Below are 18,122 nucleotides of genomic sequence, written 5' to 3' on the forward strand. Positions count from 1 at the left end.
GTCCATCCCCCAGTTACCCCAACCCTCCCAAACCCCTCCCCTCCAGCAAACCTCAGCTTGTCTCCTGAGATTAAGAGTCTCTAATGGTTTGTCTCCCTCTCTGGTTTCGTCCCGTAGTTTTGAGCTTCCTGGGACGGAAGCATTTTGTGCAGCCTCTGTGGGCGGTTTGAGACCAGGAGATGAAGCATATTCTGGGCTACCAAGCAGTGGGAGGACAAATAAGTTGCCCCTGAGATCTTGGCACCTGTCTTGCTGTGTATCCTTCCCTTGCTGTCGCTGTCTTCTGGTTTTTGCCTGTAATAAAGCTGTCTTTTTTACAGTATAAGCTGCTTGAGTCCTCTCAATCTTTTTGGCAATAAAAAAACTAAAGATTATTATGTAATGAACACAGGCTGCCTAGAACTGCACCTCTGAATAGTATACAGAGAAAAAAAAAATGAAGCAGCAATTAACCTGCAAGTTCTCTCCCATCTCTTGTTTCCCATTTTTTTTTCAAATATCACCCCAGTAGGGGTTAAAACCATACATTTTTCAGTAGATTGATGCAGCCATTCCATAGTTTCTGAGGAAACTGGTTTCGTTGGCCCAGTGTGGAGTTATATTTAAGTCCAGAGGCGGAGAGTTGACTGCACACTGGGGAAGCCCCCACTTTAGGGAAAAAGAAGGTAGGCAAGATACTAGTGAAGAAACGCATGATTTTACATGTACTATACATTTTTTTTAAAGATCTTATTTATTTATTTGACAGAGATCACAAGTAGGCCAAGAGGCAGGCAGAGAAAGGGGTGGGGAGCAGGGTCCCTGCTGACCAGAGAGCCCTATGTGGGGCTCCATCCCAGGACCCTGAGACCGTGACCTGAGCTGAAGGCAGAGGCTTTAACCCACTGAGCCACCACGGCGCCCCTACATTTATGTTTTTAAAGCAACAAACTGGCAAATAGAAAAGCGCACACCCCAAAAGATTATCACAAAGTACACATCCTCTAGTTTAAGGGAATGACTCTCACTAGCCTCTGAAAGGAGCACTTCATGTTCCCTCTCATGTTCTACCTCCTCTCAGATAACCACTAGTCTAACTTAGTGCACCAGAAATTAATTTTTCATAGATTCGAATGTGTAATGTTAATGGTGTTGTACAATCTTGTGTATTTTGTGTTTGGTTACCTATCATTCAGTCTCCCGCTGCGTAGAAAGCCCAACTCAGAGCTTGATCCCAGTTTGTGACCTGAGCTGAAGGCAGACACTTAACCAGCTGAGGCACCCAAGTACCGCTGTTGGTTATATTCTTAAGAGTAAAACCTCTAGTCACAAGATATGCAGATGTTGATTTTTGACAAAGACTGACACAGGTTTCCAAGGGGCTCCTACTTGTTTACACATACATCATCATTGCTTAGCATTTTTATTGTTTGTTTTTGCTAACACTCAGTAAGGACAATTTTTTTTTTTTCATTTTAATCACTCTGGTGATTTTGTCATAATACCCTGTGGAAGCTTTAAGTAGCATTTTCCTGAGGACTAGCGATGTTGAGTACCTTTTCATATGTTTATTGGCCATTAAGAAACTCTTTGGGTGAAGTTCTTACTCAAGTAAGTCTATTGTCTCTATATTAGTATATCGCTTTTTTCCTCTTTCTGGAATATGCCCTATTACATTTGAGCAATTCAGAGCCTGGATCCAGACAAAGCGTTATGCTTTGGGATGTTAATTAGATACCTGGGTGTGGAGGCCAAGAAGGTAAGTTGAGTGTGAGTTTGGAGTTCAGGAAAGAATGAGTTCAGAGATACACATTTGGAAGCTTTCAACCCATGAATGGACTTCAAGCATGGAACAATCCAAAGTAAGGCTAAACCCTTAGGGTACTCCAACATTTAAAGGTTGGAAAAAGAAACTCCAGAAAAGAGACTGCAAAGAAATGGCTAATGCGTTAAAAGAGAAGCCAAGGTTTAAATTTTCAAATGAAGAAAAGTATGATATTTCCCCAAAAAAAGGGATGATCAACTCAACCAAATAGCTCTGAGAGGTGGGTAAAATGAACACAGATTAGCAAGATAAAAGTTGTTGGCAACCTTGGGAAAAAAGTGATTTCTATAGGGACAAAACTTTGACGGAAGCAGATTAATGAAAGCATAATATATTCTGTGAGGATAGTTCTTCTCTAACAGTTGCCACAGAGTAGCCTAAAAGACTGGGAGGAGTTTGGAAGTGTACGATGGAATTTTCTTTAAAAAGGGAAGATATTATAGCATAAGTTGTCTCACACTTGGTCTTTAGGTGAGGAGATCACTGAGGATGGCAGGGAAGATGGACTAATTGGTAAGGACGAGTCACTGTGTAAATTCAAGGGATGAGATTGAGTGCAGGGGTGTGGTAGTTGGTAGGGGGATTATTCATTACAATGAGACAATTACTCTGCAATCAAAAAAAAAAATAGATACTAGAGACTCATGCTAAATCTTATTTCTTGGGCATTATTGGCGAAAACCACATAACCTCATTCATTCTGATTGTGACTCTGCCTCTTCCTGCTCTGGTGTAAGTGGAGTCAGTAATATGGAGCTGTAGGGAGCAATTGTCCTATATCTGTGCAGGACACTAATCATATTAAAACTTCAATCAAAACCTTTGAATCCCTGTTTTATAGATGTGGATTGAAGTTCTGAAGGACTGAGTAAGTTTCACAGCACTGCTTCACTACATGTGCTGAGCTGTGAATCAGCTTTTACATTTGAAGCTTTTTTTTTTTCCCCACAGCGATCATGAAATTTAACACCAAACACTGGGTATGATTGAGAGTGAAAGGCACACGTTACACAGTTTAACTAGGCAATGGGTGTAAACCAAGACTTTCTAGAGCAAACACGATATACGACCACCCTCTTTTCCTCCACTTTTTGATATTCTTTACCATTCAATTCAAAACATCCTATTTAATTTCAATTCCTCCATGGCTATGTTTAACACCAATAATCTGAAATTGACAATAATCCTAAGGCCAACTCAGGCTTAAAAAATTATAATAAAGACAGAGAAACTTAAATATGCCTAAAGGATTAATTTATTGAAATGACTGGCTAGGAAATAGATACTTAAATAATAACAAATGCAATTCCAGAAACTATACATATTTTTCCCAAGTTTAGGGTATTTCCAACTCAAAATTAAATTCTGATGTATTACTGAATTACAATTTGGAAAATGTAGAGTTTATGAGTCAAATTCAGATTAAGATGAATGCCATATAGTACATAAAATAAATAAAAGACAAATTTTTCATTTTTTTCCATGGAGATTCATGCAAAAATTATTAGTTTTGCTATCAGGATGCCAAGTGAAAAGATGCCACATTTCCAGTCGCAGTCAATTCTGTAGAATATAAAGAACATATAGAGTTGGTTATGTTATATACTGTAACTATCCCTCCTCATTTGTAATTTTGGTGTGATTAATTTACAAGACAAATTTTGTTACAAAGGCAAAATGTTGAGCCCTACCTTGGAGGCATATAAAAATTCCTGTATGACTAAATATCAGCTCACCTGATATTGGTTTAGTGAACTGTCTAGTCTATCATGATCACAGACAAAGTTGTATTTTATAAATCCCAAAGCTATATTCTCTCTTCTTTTCAAACCTCATAACTGAAATAATTAATTTTAGTTTGGCTAATGAATTAAAGGATGTGTACATTTTAAATGAGATTAAAAACAATTGAAGTTATGAAGCCTAAGTCAGAATGAGAATGTAAGTGATCTTTTAAAAAATCTCAAATACATTCACATAAAAGTAGAAGATACTATTTTTAGTTTTTCCTAAAAAATGATGACAATCAAGTATCAGGACATAGGCATTTGAATGCAAGCCAGTCAAATCTGTCAATAACACGTAATTAAAATTTGATACATACTTTCAGATCAGTAGATGTTAGTCAACCGTAAAGACATCCATGACACTTGGATCACTGTCTTGGATGTATCCAATAGGATGAAATGTAAAAAGACATTATCTATAAAAATGTTCAGTCTAGGGGCGCCTGGGTGGCTCAGTGGGTTAAGGCCTCTGCCTTCGGCTCGGGTCATGATCCCGGGGTCCTGGGATCGAGCCCCACATTGGGATCTCTGCTCAGCAGGAAGCCTGCTTCCTCCTCTCTCTCTGCCTGCCTCTCTGCCTACTTGTGATCTCTGTCTGTCAAATAAATAAATAAAATCTTTAAAAAAAAAAAAATGTTCAGTCTAATCTCCAAATTCCCAAAACTTACCAAAAGTGAGGAGGGGACATTAATGTTGAAATTCTCTTAAACCTTAAAAATAAAAAAATTTTAAAAATTAAAAAAGCAAAATAAATAAATACACAATTTGCATTTGGCATAGACACAAAGACACATTCCCTAAGAATTCTCTGAGAATGAAATAATCATCTCAATTGTTTGCCATCATATGTACTATGTCAAAAACATGGTGTGAAATAAGGCATTTGCAGAATAGACACATATAAGGAAAACTTCAAAATTGTAAATAAATAAAATAATAAGCTTTCCTTATTCCAAGGCCAGACTATCAAGTTTAATTCCAGCTTTAATAATCCTTAATCCTCTTTATCCAAATTCTCAACAGATCAATTAAATCAGAATCTCCTGAAATAATTTGTTCCCAATAGTTTTTTCTACATAGAAGATCAGAATAATTACATCAGAATCTCTGCAGGTAGGCCCAGACATTGGGATTTTGGAAAGAAAAAGTTTTATTACTACATATTATGTATTATGTATTATCTATTATGTTGCTAGTATTGAGAATCACCAATCCAAACAAAGCGCTTTTAGATCCATTCATTATTCATTCACTCTTTCATTCTCACATTTCCTCTATCACCCTATTCAGGTCGTACGTAAGTTGAGAAAGCAAATTAGTAAGTTTGGACTTACAAGAGCAGAGTTGAAAACTGGGGCAAGTGGTTGAGTCACGGGATGGGCTTCACGAGAAGGCTCCTGGTACAGCAGAAAGGCTTGTAGGGGCATGTTTCTCTGGGGGACGGGCAGCACTTGCTGGGGAAGAGCCTGGACTTTGGACTGTGGGATGGACAGCAGTGGCTGAGAAGCGAGCATGGGAGTCTGAGGAAGAGCCTGGGGGATCTGCTGCATCAGGGGCTGGAGCAGAGGCAGAGGCAGAGGCATGGTCAGGGGCAGGGGTAGAGGCTGAGGCTGAAGCTGAAGCTGAGCCAAGTGCAGATTTTCAGGATCAGCAAGATTCTGGATTTGGCTGTTCAAAAGGGGCGCTACTGGAGATTTCAGAAAGGGCATCATTTTGCGTGTAGGAACGGTGTTCTCCTTAATTTTGGGGATTTCCACTATTTCAGGCTGAGGGAGAGGCAGCACCACAGCAGGCTGAGCAAGAGGCAGGACATTCTGTGGAAGGATAGCAAAGGGGATGGGATCGGCATTAGGAAAGACTAGAGGCTGTTGCTGGGCAAGGGGGTGGATTTTATTCTGGCGTTCATCCTGGAAGGAAAGAAAAGAGTGTTTGGGTCCATGATTCAGTCGTCACAGTCATTCGTGATGATCTAAGCTACTGCCTTTTGAACAATCATAATTGAGTGAAAAGAGGAAAGAAAAATCTTTTACTGATTTGATTAAGAGATTATTTTCAGTCAGGTGAAGACTAATGAGTAAAATGCTCATTGAGGGATTTCCCATTACCTCACTCCCTTCATAGGTGAACCTACAGAACAAGCTGAAATCAGTGTTTGCAGATTCCAAGAATTATTTCACCTTGTTCTGAATCACCTGGATAGCTGTAGCTGTCCACTTTGGTCTTCATAGGCATAGACTTTTCAACATAATGTTTTGAAAATAGAGCAAATTGTGTTCACATAATAAAGATCTATTTAAAGAGGCTGAGAGGGATTACTCCAAGGTTTATTTGTTGTTGCTGCTGTTGTTTTAATGAAAATTGAATCTTATTTTACAGCTTCATTCAAGGAGTTACTTAACACCAGCCATCTTCTAGCACTACTTCCCTTGGGAGAAGGTAGTTATTTTGAGTTTTTCGAGAGGCCTCAATTTGTAAATTCATTTTGATTTAGGAAATATTGGCATAAGTCCCAAACCATACAACTTCATTGATAAATAGGGAAGTTGAAATACTACAATTAGATACATGTTACCACAAATGTAATTTAATTAAATGAAGAATGTTATGTTTTCGAAGAAAATCTTTAATTTTAAGCAAGCTCTACTACTTAATAACTGTGTGATACTGTCAGACAATTATGTATTCAATTGTTCTGTACCTCATTTCTTTCATCGGTATAATAGAAATTCTTTTAAGAACTTCATGTACTTGTAAATGTTAATATAAACCTATAAAATGTTATATAAAATCATTGAATATTCACTGTCCGTCAGCTTATCAAACTGTGGGGTCAAGAATATTCTCAGTTTATAGAAAAGAAAATTAAGTATAGAGTAACTTGGGGCCAAAATTATACAGCTAACAAATGTGCCGGATTGCCTTCTCATTCTCTTTCATTGGAGTATCCATCTTGAGACTAAGCAGAACCTAGTTCCCCAGCTAGAAATGTAAGTAAATCAAGAATTATTCTTAGTTTTTTTTTTCTATACTCTGCAAATTGATTGTGAGTTTGAAAAATGCATTTATGTCTTAAAAATATTTTGCCTTTGTCAAATCTTAATCTCTTCTCTGGCATTTATTTTATTATCATTCTATAGCATGAACATGTACATATTTTATATATATTATATTTCATAATAATTTTAGAAATATTCCTATCATGAATGAGTTACCTCTCTTTGCTGCTGTTCCTCACGCTTAATATTCTCAAGTTTCTGCTAAAAACCAAATCACATATAAAGAAATGTTACCACCTATAAAAGTTAAATGTAGGAAATTGTGAAAATAAGTACATTTAAATATGAAGGTGTTACCTTGTTGATGTGCGTGATAGATTCCTTCAGAAAATAAAAATAAAATTAGTTTTAGTTCAATGAATGTTCTTTATTTGTCAATACAAATCAGAAAATGAAGGCACATGATAGGTTAAAATGGACACCTTGTTTGATAATATTAAAAACTCAGGATAACTGCTGAAATTTAGATGTTGCAGTGTTCTGCATAAGCTTGATGTACAAAAGAAAAATGAATTCAGTTACATAAGAAAAGAAAATCAGGGAACATCGTTCTAAAAGAGGTATTTAATAGATGCTAATTTTTCTCTATCACCATGCTCCTCTCCTAGGACAAAAAATGATTGCTAATATTCTATCTGATTCTAGGAGAATAATATTCATTGAGAATATGAATTTTATCTTTGAATTCTTCTGATCATTCTTAGGTTACTTATTATATTTATACTTCAAATTAATTATAAGAAGTAAATGCCTCCCTTAATGGTCTGATAGCCTTGTAGAGAGACAAAGTATACTGATGTACAATTTAACCAGCAGATAATGATGTATCCAAAAAGAGTGGTACCAGGATAAATGCCTACATGATTCTCCCCAGCAGATTTAGGACTACACTACCTCTTGCCATCTCTTATTTTCTAAAGTTATAAAATGTGTCCATTTGCATGTCTGCTCACATAGTCTGTTGCAAGCTCTTCACTGTGGACATCCCTCTTTTCCTTGGTACCACAGCTCCTAGTAAATGTCTGATCCACAGACAGCACTCAATAAATATCAGAATAGGGAATGAGGACAGGTTAAAGAGAGCTCAAGACAGAAAGCAAGACTGTACAGTTCTTTAAAAAGGTGGGGGGGGGGGGGCTATGATGATGTAATTTCAAGTAGTACACCAACTTAGAAAGTGCTAGAATACTGAATTCTCCAGATATTTATTCTGCCCTTACATAGATGCAATGGAAAAACAATAATAGAAGTTTACATCAAAATGTATGTCAGTGGGTGCCTGGGTGGCTCAGTGGGTTAAACCTCTGTCTTCAGCTCAGGTCAAGATCTCAGGGTCCTGGGATCGAGCCCTACATCAGGCTCTCTGCTCAGCAAAGAGCCTGCTTCTCCCTCTCTCTCTGCCTGCCTCTCTGCCTACTTGTGATTCCTCCCTCTGTGTCAAATAAATAAATAAAACCTTAAAAAAAAAAAAAAAACTTATGTCAGAATAGAGCTGCTTTGATCTAACTGTCCTAATGTAACATCATAGAAAGATAGCACATTTTACTGTTCCAAAACTGGGAAATTGCCTCTGAAAACATTGTCTTACCTCACTGCTAGAAAGGCTTTCCACAGTCTGTAAAGGAAAAAACAAAAAAAAAAAAAACAAAACAATCAACAACCAGCTTTTCCTAGATCATTACAGAAGGTTAATATTTTATGATTGGAAAATTTTTTGTGAATAAAAACATCTTACCTCAGTGGATACAGTGAGTTCTTCCTTCTGTAACAGAGAAAAACAAAAAACACCATTTTGGTTTCCACAGGTAATTCATTATTAAACATTTTTCCTATTTAATTTGTATCTTCTTTATGCAGAACTATTTCACAAGTTTGAGAAACAAAAAATTCTTATTGAGAGTCTTGAAAGATAGTTGTTTTTTTGTCTTTTATATTTAGTAACTTTATGGATAAATTTTTATCTTATGTGAATAAACAGTTTTTGATGGATAACAAGGTTATTTTACTTTGTTTTAAACAGTTTATTATGATTTCAAATTTATTTGTGATTATAATTATTGCCTGATACTCCATCCTCTCGATGTCTTTGGGTGGACACAGGTATAATTGGTCCCAGTGCCATAAAGTAAGAGATACATATATTTTATCCCTGGAATAAGGTACATTTGTTTAGGTTACACATGCCTTCAATCATATCTGTGGAATATTATTATTGCAATTTTTATATCTGTTTCTCTCTCTCTCTCTTTTTTTTTTTTTTTTTTTTTGTCTGTTTACTTGTCTGTCCATTTGCTTTTCCTTTAGGAGCTGGTGGCACAGTAGTATAGAAAGCATTTGACCCAGATTTATGCCCATACCGCACACTGTTGAAATAGTGGATGAATGTAAATGATTTTTTAAGAAGTGCAATGAATCTGTTGAAATTCTGCTTTATTTGTACTTTAACAATGTTGCTGGTGTTCTTCTCTAACATAGACAGATATTCCATTATATCTTAATTATTTAGATATTTGCTTACCTGTCTTGCAAGAGCAAGAGCCACCAGGCAGGCAAGGATGAAGACCTTCATGGCTATCAAGTCCTGTCAATGGGAAAATGAATGAAAGGTAATATATTGGTCAATCTATTTTCTTATTTAGCTAGGATTACTTTCCTTGTAAAGAAACAAAGGATAATACATAATAAAAATAACTGCATTTTAGAAAAAATACTAATAGAAGCTTTATCAAATAGGCAGGGTTAAAGCCTACTATGGCTACGTACCCTTACAAACCATTTTCATACTTCATGGCCAACCACTCAGATTTTTTCAGCCATCACCTCTACCCTACCTCAGTCTTTTTCATCTTATTCACAGAACTATGGTTGTTTTTTGTTTTGTTTTGTTTTGTTTTGTTTTGTTTTGAAAGACAGAAAAAAGTCATAAGCATTTACAGAAATATTTATTAGTTGATTAATTTGTTCAAAAATATTTATTTACCACCTTTTATTGTCAGACATTGTTCAGGTGCTCGGATGATAGCAGCAAATAAAATATTAAGATTTTAGCCCTGATAAGAGCCTTAGTTCTATCTGGAGGAGACTGATCAAAGAAAATGTATACAAAGAAGATCATATTTTCTTTTTATCTTTTTTTTTTTACCAAACCAAATAGTTCCCATAAATATTGTTTTTTTCATTATTTCTCCTTATTTCCAATTAGACAGAGATTTTCATTGGAGCATTTACTTTATTTCTTCCGCTTATCCAGATGCTCACTGATTGGTTTGTCTCCTCTCCATTTGTATGCATGACTCAGTCCACATCCCTGCACATCTAATAATACCCCCCCCTCCTTGTGCCACATAACTTTAGAGATCATAGACTGTATTTTTTTCTCTGATTTCTTGATGATTTGTGAAATATCAGATCCTCTTGACAAATCCCCACTCCAGGCCACCTCTTCTTGTAGTATAACATAATATACATATTACCTTTTAAACTGAAATGTCCTAAATACTTGATTTTGTTGCATTCTATAATTTCTTATACAACATAATGTTTGTGCCACTAATATCACTTGACAAGCAATCTTCAATCTCAGATATTTATACTAAATTTCTGAACTAAAAATGTTTCATGAAAAATGTCCCTAATCCATCTGCAAAATATCCTTTCCAATATTTGAAGCCTGAAGATTATGTTCTTTCTTTGGAAAATATTTTTTTTCTAGATCTTTCTCATGGGTACTATGTAAATCTTAATTTTGCTTTGCCTAAGAACTCCATAGGTTTTCAAATAATTTCTTATTGTCAGTACTCAAAAAAAAAAAAAAGAATAGAGTATCCTATTAGAAGTCATTATGTGTAAGAAGGATCTCATTGCATTTTCTGTATTTTATAATTAGCATTTTATATACCGATCTTTTAGCCAGAACTTTATTTTTAACCAACAGATTCTAAAGTACTCTTTCTTTCAAATATTCTTCTTCCTTTGCTTTTGTTTCCAAGTCACCTCTGCCTCATCTAGAATTTTCTTACAAAGTAAAACATTTTCTTAACTTAATTCTGTATTTCATATGTCTATTTTAATACTTTGAACTATTATAGCCCAAATAATAAAGTGGGATGTTGGGGACAATAAATAAGTTTAATGAATACATATTTCTGAAAAAATATTTATGAACATTTCAAGTAATACACATCCCCAACACATCTTGCAGTTTCTTGACTCAATATGCTCCCTCTAAAACTACTGTGGGATAAAGGTTTTCCATTAATTATTCATACCCTCAAATGATAACTTAAATATATCCTCTTTTATTGTTGCTGTGTATTTAACAAAATTGGAAGACTTATTAATTCGAAAAATAGATTTTTTAATAGAGCCTAATTGGCCCTGTACTAAAAGAATAGTAATCATTGTTAATACATTTTTTAGACTCATAAAGCTCATGGAGTCATAACTTTTACCAAATCTCTATAGACATTTCTATTTTTTTAATGTAAGTGCTGAAAATAGTGTCAGTACTACTTTAAATAATTTCAAAGACTGTATTTTAAGTGGTTATTTTCTTCATATAACTCAACCTCATTTGAAATAAAGGTGAAGAAAGAATACATCAAATTTTAATCTGAAATTCTTACCTGTTTTCCAAGGGGGAGGACAGGAAGTGAAGGAGAAGCTAAGTAGATGATGGTCTGTCTGCTTTTGTGGTGGTTTATATACTGTATTTGGTGGTATGCTAATTTTGCGGTTTGAGATAAAATCAATAGGGAGCTTCAATTCCAAGAAGTTCACATGATTAGAATATGATTTCTGCCCATTATCTGTCCCCAGAAATTCTGGGGATTATTCTAACAAGGGAGCAATTCACAAGCCAATAAAGGAAATCTGTCGAGGAAATGTAATTGTCTAATAATTAAAACAATGACTGGAAGACATTGAGACTGGCCCAATCCCCAACTTATTGTGGATGCAATTAAATCCCTTTAGCACTTGGTGGGTCCTCAAGATCTTACTTGTGGGGAAATTCTATATGAATATCAGATACACAAAGGCTCCACAAAGGCCACAATTTCATGCTAATCTGAGCAGTTGCTAGTGTTTTATGCTGCAGTGGAGAAAATGACAAGAGAACAGGTCCATGATGGTAGTTTAGTCATGTAAGGCAAACTGCTTAGCTCCCAGGACAACCTGATTTTGCAAAAATAAATTGTTCACTTCTAACCAATACTCTGTACACAAGAAGAATAAACCTTCCTCTGTAATGAAACATCTCAGAAAAAGAATCTATCTCGATAGCTGATATAGTTAAAATTCTTGGTAAATCTGTTATAAAAATTTTCAAAATGTCATGGAGACTTATTTACTTGATAAATATTGATTATCTTTTTCTATTTCAAGCATAATAATAATCTTTATTTTTTATACTTATTATCACCCCTGTTCCAGGCACTGTGCATTTTACAGACATTATCTTATATAATCTTTACAAAATTATCATGGACTAACTGTCCTTTCCATATTTTTGTTGAAGAAATTAAGACAAGAGATTGAGTAACTTGTTCAAAATCATAGTTTTGTTGATGGCAAAGATACCATTTAAAACTAGATCTGTCTGACTACATGTATTTCTGTTTAATCATATGCAGTGTTCATGGTTTAACTCCCTTTATAAATTCTGTTATAAAATTTACCTTTCAATGTAGCATTTGTGCTTAAATGTATAGAATTTAATTATACCTGAATTGGAGGAATAGAGCATTGGTTCTGAGTGTGGGCATGGGAACTGGTCATTAAAAAGCTGCTATTTTGGTTAGACTTCAAAAGAATAAGTAGAATTTTTTAAAAAGATTTTATTTATTTATTTTTCACAGAGAGATATCACAAGTAGGCAGAGAGGCAGGCAGAGAGAGAGAAGGAGCAGGCTCCCTGCAGAGCAGAGAGCCCAATGCGGGGCTCGATCCCAGGACCCTGAGATCATGATCTAAGCCGAAGGCAGAGGTTTAACTCACTGAGCCACTCAGGCACCCCAAGAATAAGTAGAATTTTCAAAGACAGTTAAATGTGAATAAAATATTTTGACTGAAGGAAAGTCAGGAGCTTGAAGAGAAAAATACCAAGTTTGATGGGTTCTGTACTTCAAGATACACAGATGGTATAGAATATAAGTTACTGTTGCTGGGGTTTGATAGAGTCAGATCATAATGCCTTTGAATTTCAATTATGCAGGGTGACATAATTCACTGGGAATGAGGGAAGATATTAGAGATTTGAAAGAAGGAAAGATTGTGAAATTTCTTGAATTTTATGACTTTATGAGAATATCTCAGGGTAACCTAGTAAAGGAGGTTATTAAGGAAACATGTTATTAACATGTTATTATAATAGTCAAATATAGACATCATAATGACAGCCACTAGAAAGATGGTACTGGGCATCTTAGGCAATGAGAAGACAAATCTGTCATTAAAATATGAGAAATGTGAGAAATCAGGGAAATGAATACATAACATATGCCTGTGTGATTGAAAAGTTGGTTATATTGTAAACCAAGATAACAAACCAGCCTGAAATTAGAAAAGGTTAAACCTTGAACATTGTGAGTTTTAAGGTGTCCAGAAGGTACCGTCAGTTAAATGTGATGCTCAGAGTAGTCATAAGTACAATTGTAGAGATTTTTTTTTTTTGTTCCAGACAAAGGAATAAATGAGTTCAAGTGTTCCTGTTATTCAGAGGCTGGTAGAACAAAAGGAAATAGGAAAAATACAAAGAATCAAGGAGAAGAGAATAAAAGGTCATGGAAGCCATTGGAGGGAATAGCTAGAAGAAACAAGTGAGTTAAGAGTGAAAAGGCAACACAGATGGGGACCATGGTAGAAACAAGGGGAAGGTTTTTGGACACAGAGAGTCATTATCACTGAAACAATTGGGATGCACTGCAAGTGGTCAAGAAGCAAGTATGGTGGGGAGAATTAAAAGTAACACTTCTCTTCTGAGATTTTAGAAGAGGAAGTAAGGACACCCATGGAAGGGTATTTATGACAACAGGGACAACCAGAATCACAGGAAGGTAATTTTAGGATAGAGATTTGTGGCTCAAAATAAAGAGGCCAATGGTGAGAAAGCTGAAAACCACCAAAGGTGTGGGAATAAATGTGATGAAGCAAATTCCAGTAGGATTGGGGTCATGGCCAAAAGAATTAGGCCTGTACAAAATGTACCAGTTTTCCTGAAACAGGAGAAGAGGAGAAGATGAGTCAATAAAATACATACTTTGAAATACAGGGCAGAGAACTTGAAATGAAATGATCTTAATTTTCCAGTGAGGTGGTGGATGGGGTTCTCAACTGACAGGGAGGTAAACAGTTATGGGTTTAGGATATTTAAAAAAGAAGAAAATTCTAGTTAATGTGAAAATTAAAAATGAAAAAAAGTATCTATAGCAGTAATACCCAGATGAGATCAGCTACCATACTGTTGCATGTATAGCAAGATTGTTGCAATATAATATCAATAGGTCAAGAAAATTGTCAGAGAGGGAAGAGGGGGTTGACTGTGTTTGGGCCGAAATGACTCACCATGAAGTATTGGTTGAGCTAGGAAGGCAGAGAGGCCAGTAGTTGAGTGATAAACCAGAATACTAAAAAGTGTTCACATGACTAGAAGTAGGAAAAAAAGCAAAAACCTAATGGCCTAATGAGAATAAGCAATGTCTAGAAGTACAGGCAAGAGTTTTTGACCAGATGAGAATGCCAACATTTCTAGAGGGGAATTTCTGAGTGATGAGTACTTCCAGAGGACAGTCATGCATGCGGGATTCTGAAGATTGGTGGGCATGTGTTTGCTGAAGAAAAAGAACGAAGTGTATTCCATATTAAATGTCTGTTTTGCCAGGCATTTTGCTAGTTTCCAAGAATGCAACAGCAAATAAAAAGGTGTAATTCTTGTCATGAAGGAGAACAGAGCCTTCATGGGAAAACAAATATGGAAACCCACTTGTTATTAAATGTAATAAATATTTTAATAAAGTTCTCATAAGGTATAATAGACACAAAGGAAATACCTAGTTCATTTTAGCCGATGGATGGGAGAAGGAAATAGGATGGAGCTACGAGTCCTGAATCTTGAAGCCAGATGAAGAGAAATTTGACCTGAGGACAGAAGAAAGCTTTAGGCTAAAAGGAAAGGAAGAATGGGGCCTTGGATGTGAGAAATGAGTAACTACAACTTAATCAAGTAGTGACTCTGGGAAATGACGTGCAAGGAAGGCAGCAGACGGAGATGAGAACAGACAGAGAGGAAGAGATGAAGTACGGAAGGGCAAAGCATCCTGGACTCCTAAGGAAACCGAATTCTCTTCTGTGGGCAAAGCATCCTGGACTCCTAAGGAAAACGGATTCTCTTCTGTAGACAATGGGGATTTTTTGAAGGGTTTTAGGATGGAAGGTAACATTTAGAGAGTAACTACTTCTAGAGAACGAATGCTAACAGTGCACACGTACGAAGATGGGAGGCTCAGGTGTGGGCCCTTTTCTTTTGCAGTTAGTCAGTGTTTACCCGCTAATGCTTGGAGGAATGGAAGACAGAAGGAAGAGAGGAAACTGAAGCACAGAGAGGAGCAGGATGGCTGGAAGTACTACAGTAGAGTCTGAGGCAGGCCTCAAAAATGCTTAATATGGGGGCGCCTGGGTGGCTCAGTGGGTTAAAGCCTCTGCCTTCTGCTCAGGTCGTGATCTCAGGGTCCTGGGATCAAGCCCCGCATCTGGCTCTCTGCTCAGCGGGGTGCCTGCTTCCCCCTCTCTCTCTGCCTGCCTCTCTGCCTACTTGTGATCTCTGTCTGTCAAATAAATAAATAAAGTCTTAAAAAAATACTTAATATGTACCTACTTACAAAAGAGGTCTTCAAATTCCTTTGCCTCTTTAGTGGTTGCTGTTCATAATGTAACTAATTGTGTATAACAGTACTTATTTTTTAAAAAGATTTTATTTATTTATTGTCATAGAGAGAGCACAAGCAGGCAGAGTGACAGGCAGAGGCAGAGAGAGAAGCAGGCTCCCTGCTGGACAAGGAGCCCGATGCGGGACTCGATCCCAGGACCCTGGGATCATGACCCGAGCCGAAGGCAGCGGCTTAACCAAGTGAGCCACCCAGGCGTCCCACCAGTACTTATTTTTACAATATTCTTTTTTATCATTAATAGATAGCAGATATATTCAGGACTTCAGCACAGATAGATGCCCTTTACTAGTAAATGGGAGAGTGTTAACCCAACGATAATGTAACTTGCATTCATATCATACTACATGTATGAGGGATGGGAACACTCCTGTATGTTGTATATGTTTTATATTGCTTAGAAAACTTAAGTCAATATCTACTATATATTTGAATTATTTATCTAATATCCATTCTAAGACTATGTTCATATTGAACCAGGAGGAAGCTGTAAAAAGAAATGATGAAATGACCCCAGTGTCATAGGTTCAAGTAGAAAAGACCTTGGCTGGCCAGAGTACTCTCACATATTAGCCCTCAGTTGCCAAGGCCACTGGCAAAAAAGTGTAATTTCTAAGAAAAGGAATAAAAAAGCAAGCAGTCCATACTCACTCAACATTTCCTTTTTATTTTCTTAGCAATATGCTGGACATATTGTGCAATAAATACAGCTTTTCCCTGTAACTCTCTCTCACCAATTTTGAATTATAGTAGTCAGTATAGTTATGGACTCAACTGGGCCAGAAAAATAGTCAAATGATCAAGGAAATCACTAAAAATAAACCAGAGAAAGTCTTGCCCAAGGAAAAATGGAAAAGCCAGAGATTTAAGATAAGCATCACGTACGTGGTAAGCATCAGAACTCAATGACAACTAAGCAACGAAGTATCGTATGGACAACCCAAGCTTTCCCTATGCATAACTTAACAGTTGCCAGTTACATAAAATAAAACGAGAATTTCACCCACTGAAATTTTATGTGACAACCCTGGCCGAAGAGCGAGATACAATCAAAGCCAGATATGGGGCACCTGGCTGGCTTAGTCCATAGACTCTGCAATTCTGGATCTCAGGGTTGTGAGTTCAAGCCCCATGTCAGGCGTGGAGTGTGCTTAAACACAGCACAAACAAAACAAAAGCAAGATATAAAATGTTCCAGGACTATTTGTCATAAACAGAATTTGTTCAGCTAAAGTTCTTTCCTATACTGGGTATGAATCTGAACTATGCAAGCATGAGATTTGGGTGAGGCATAAAGACCTGAAACCTTGTGAATAACATTCTGAAGGAAGAAAATAGATTTTAAAAAATGGGATAAAGAGCACCATACAGGGACCAAAAATGTTCAGAAAGTAAGGATTGGAAGAAACTCTAGATATCATTTATATGATGTTTTAGATATAATTATAGGTGAGGAATCTTAGGACCTGAGAATTTGCATTATTTACTCAAAGATAAACTTGATCCTAAAAATCTTTTTCCTTAGTAATATTTGAGAAACTGTTTAATAACTTCCAAAACACAGTCAGGGATGGGGGAAGGATAATAAAATAACAAATAGTGTGGATTTGTATAATGATCTAGGTTTATGAACAATATAACATATAATTGGTTAACTCTAACAAATTATTAGGTAAGAATAGATATCTCAGCATTATTTATTTAGATGGAATATTTTAATTCTTTCCAAGAGATTATTCAAATATAATAAAAAATTGTCTATCATTGCTCAGGCCAAAAACTACTAGTCATCTTTGACTCCTTTTCCTTTGTTTTGTTTGTTTGTTTGTTTTGTTTGTTTGTTTGTTTGTTTTTCCACACCCAGATTTGATCCACTAGCAGATTCCTTTGGATTTGTTTTCTTTTTCTTTTTTGTTTTTTAAAGATTTACTTATTTATTTTCGGGGGTGGGGGGGAATGGGTAGAGGGAGAGGGAGAGAAATTAAAGCAGACTCCTTGCTGAGCTCAGAGTCTGACATGGAGTTGGCTCTCCTGACCCTGAGATCATGACATGAACTGAAACCAAGAGTTGGGCCCTTAACCTATTGAGTACCCCCTTTGGCACTATTTTCAAATGGTATCCAGAATCTGACACTTTCACTACCTCCACTGTTACCACTATGATCAAGCCACCATTATATCTTGCCTGAATTATAGACATAGACTTTCAGATTGTCTCACTGATTCTTCCTTTCAGGTTATTTTTATAGGACAAGTCAGGGTGATGTTCTTAAATGCAATTCATAGTATTTCACTCTATTACCATACACTTCTCCATTGATTTCCTGTCACTCTCAGATGAAAATCCAAAATCATTAAAATTACCTAAAATAACTTACTTCATCAGCCCCCCCGACTCTTCTCTGACCTCATGTGCTATATTACCCGTATACTTCCTGCTCTCGTCCTGCTGGCTTCTTTACTATTCCTTGGGATCTCTAGGTGAGCTGCCACCTGAGACCTTTCTGCTAGCTGTTTTCTCAATCTTGAATTCT

At 36.3% G+C, this 18,122-nt stretch overlaps 1 protein-coding gene across 1 annotated transcript; it reads right to left on the bottom strand.

Annotated features, from left to right (window-relative positions):
* Positions 1-2,341: 2,341 nt before the first annotated feature.
* Positions 2,342-9,216, bottom strand: CSN2 (casein beta; the record flags this gene model as incomplete). Its single annotated transcript, XM_080796376.1, has 7 exons — positions 2,342-2,413; positions 4,926-5,498; positions 6,804-6,848; positions 6,945-6,968; positions 8,236-8,262; positions 8,383-8,409; positions 9,166-9,216. 7 exons carry the CDS (start codon positions 9,214-9,216, stop codon positions 2,342-2,344), a joined length of 819 nt encoding a protein of 272 aa, XP_080652502.1.
* Positions 9,217-18,122: the final 8,906 nt, after the last annotated feature.

The sequence above is a fragment of the Martes martes genome, assembly GCF_963455335.1.
Source record: "Martes martes genome assembly, chromosome: 2".
NCBI classification, from domain to species: domain Eukaryota; kingdom Metazoa; phylum Chordata; class Mammalia; order Carnivora; family Mustelidae; genus Martes; species Martes martes.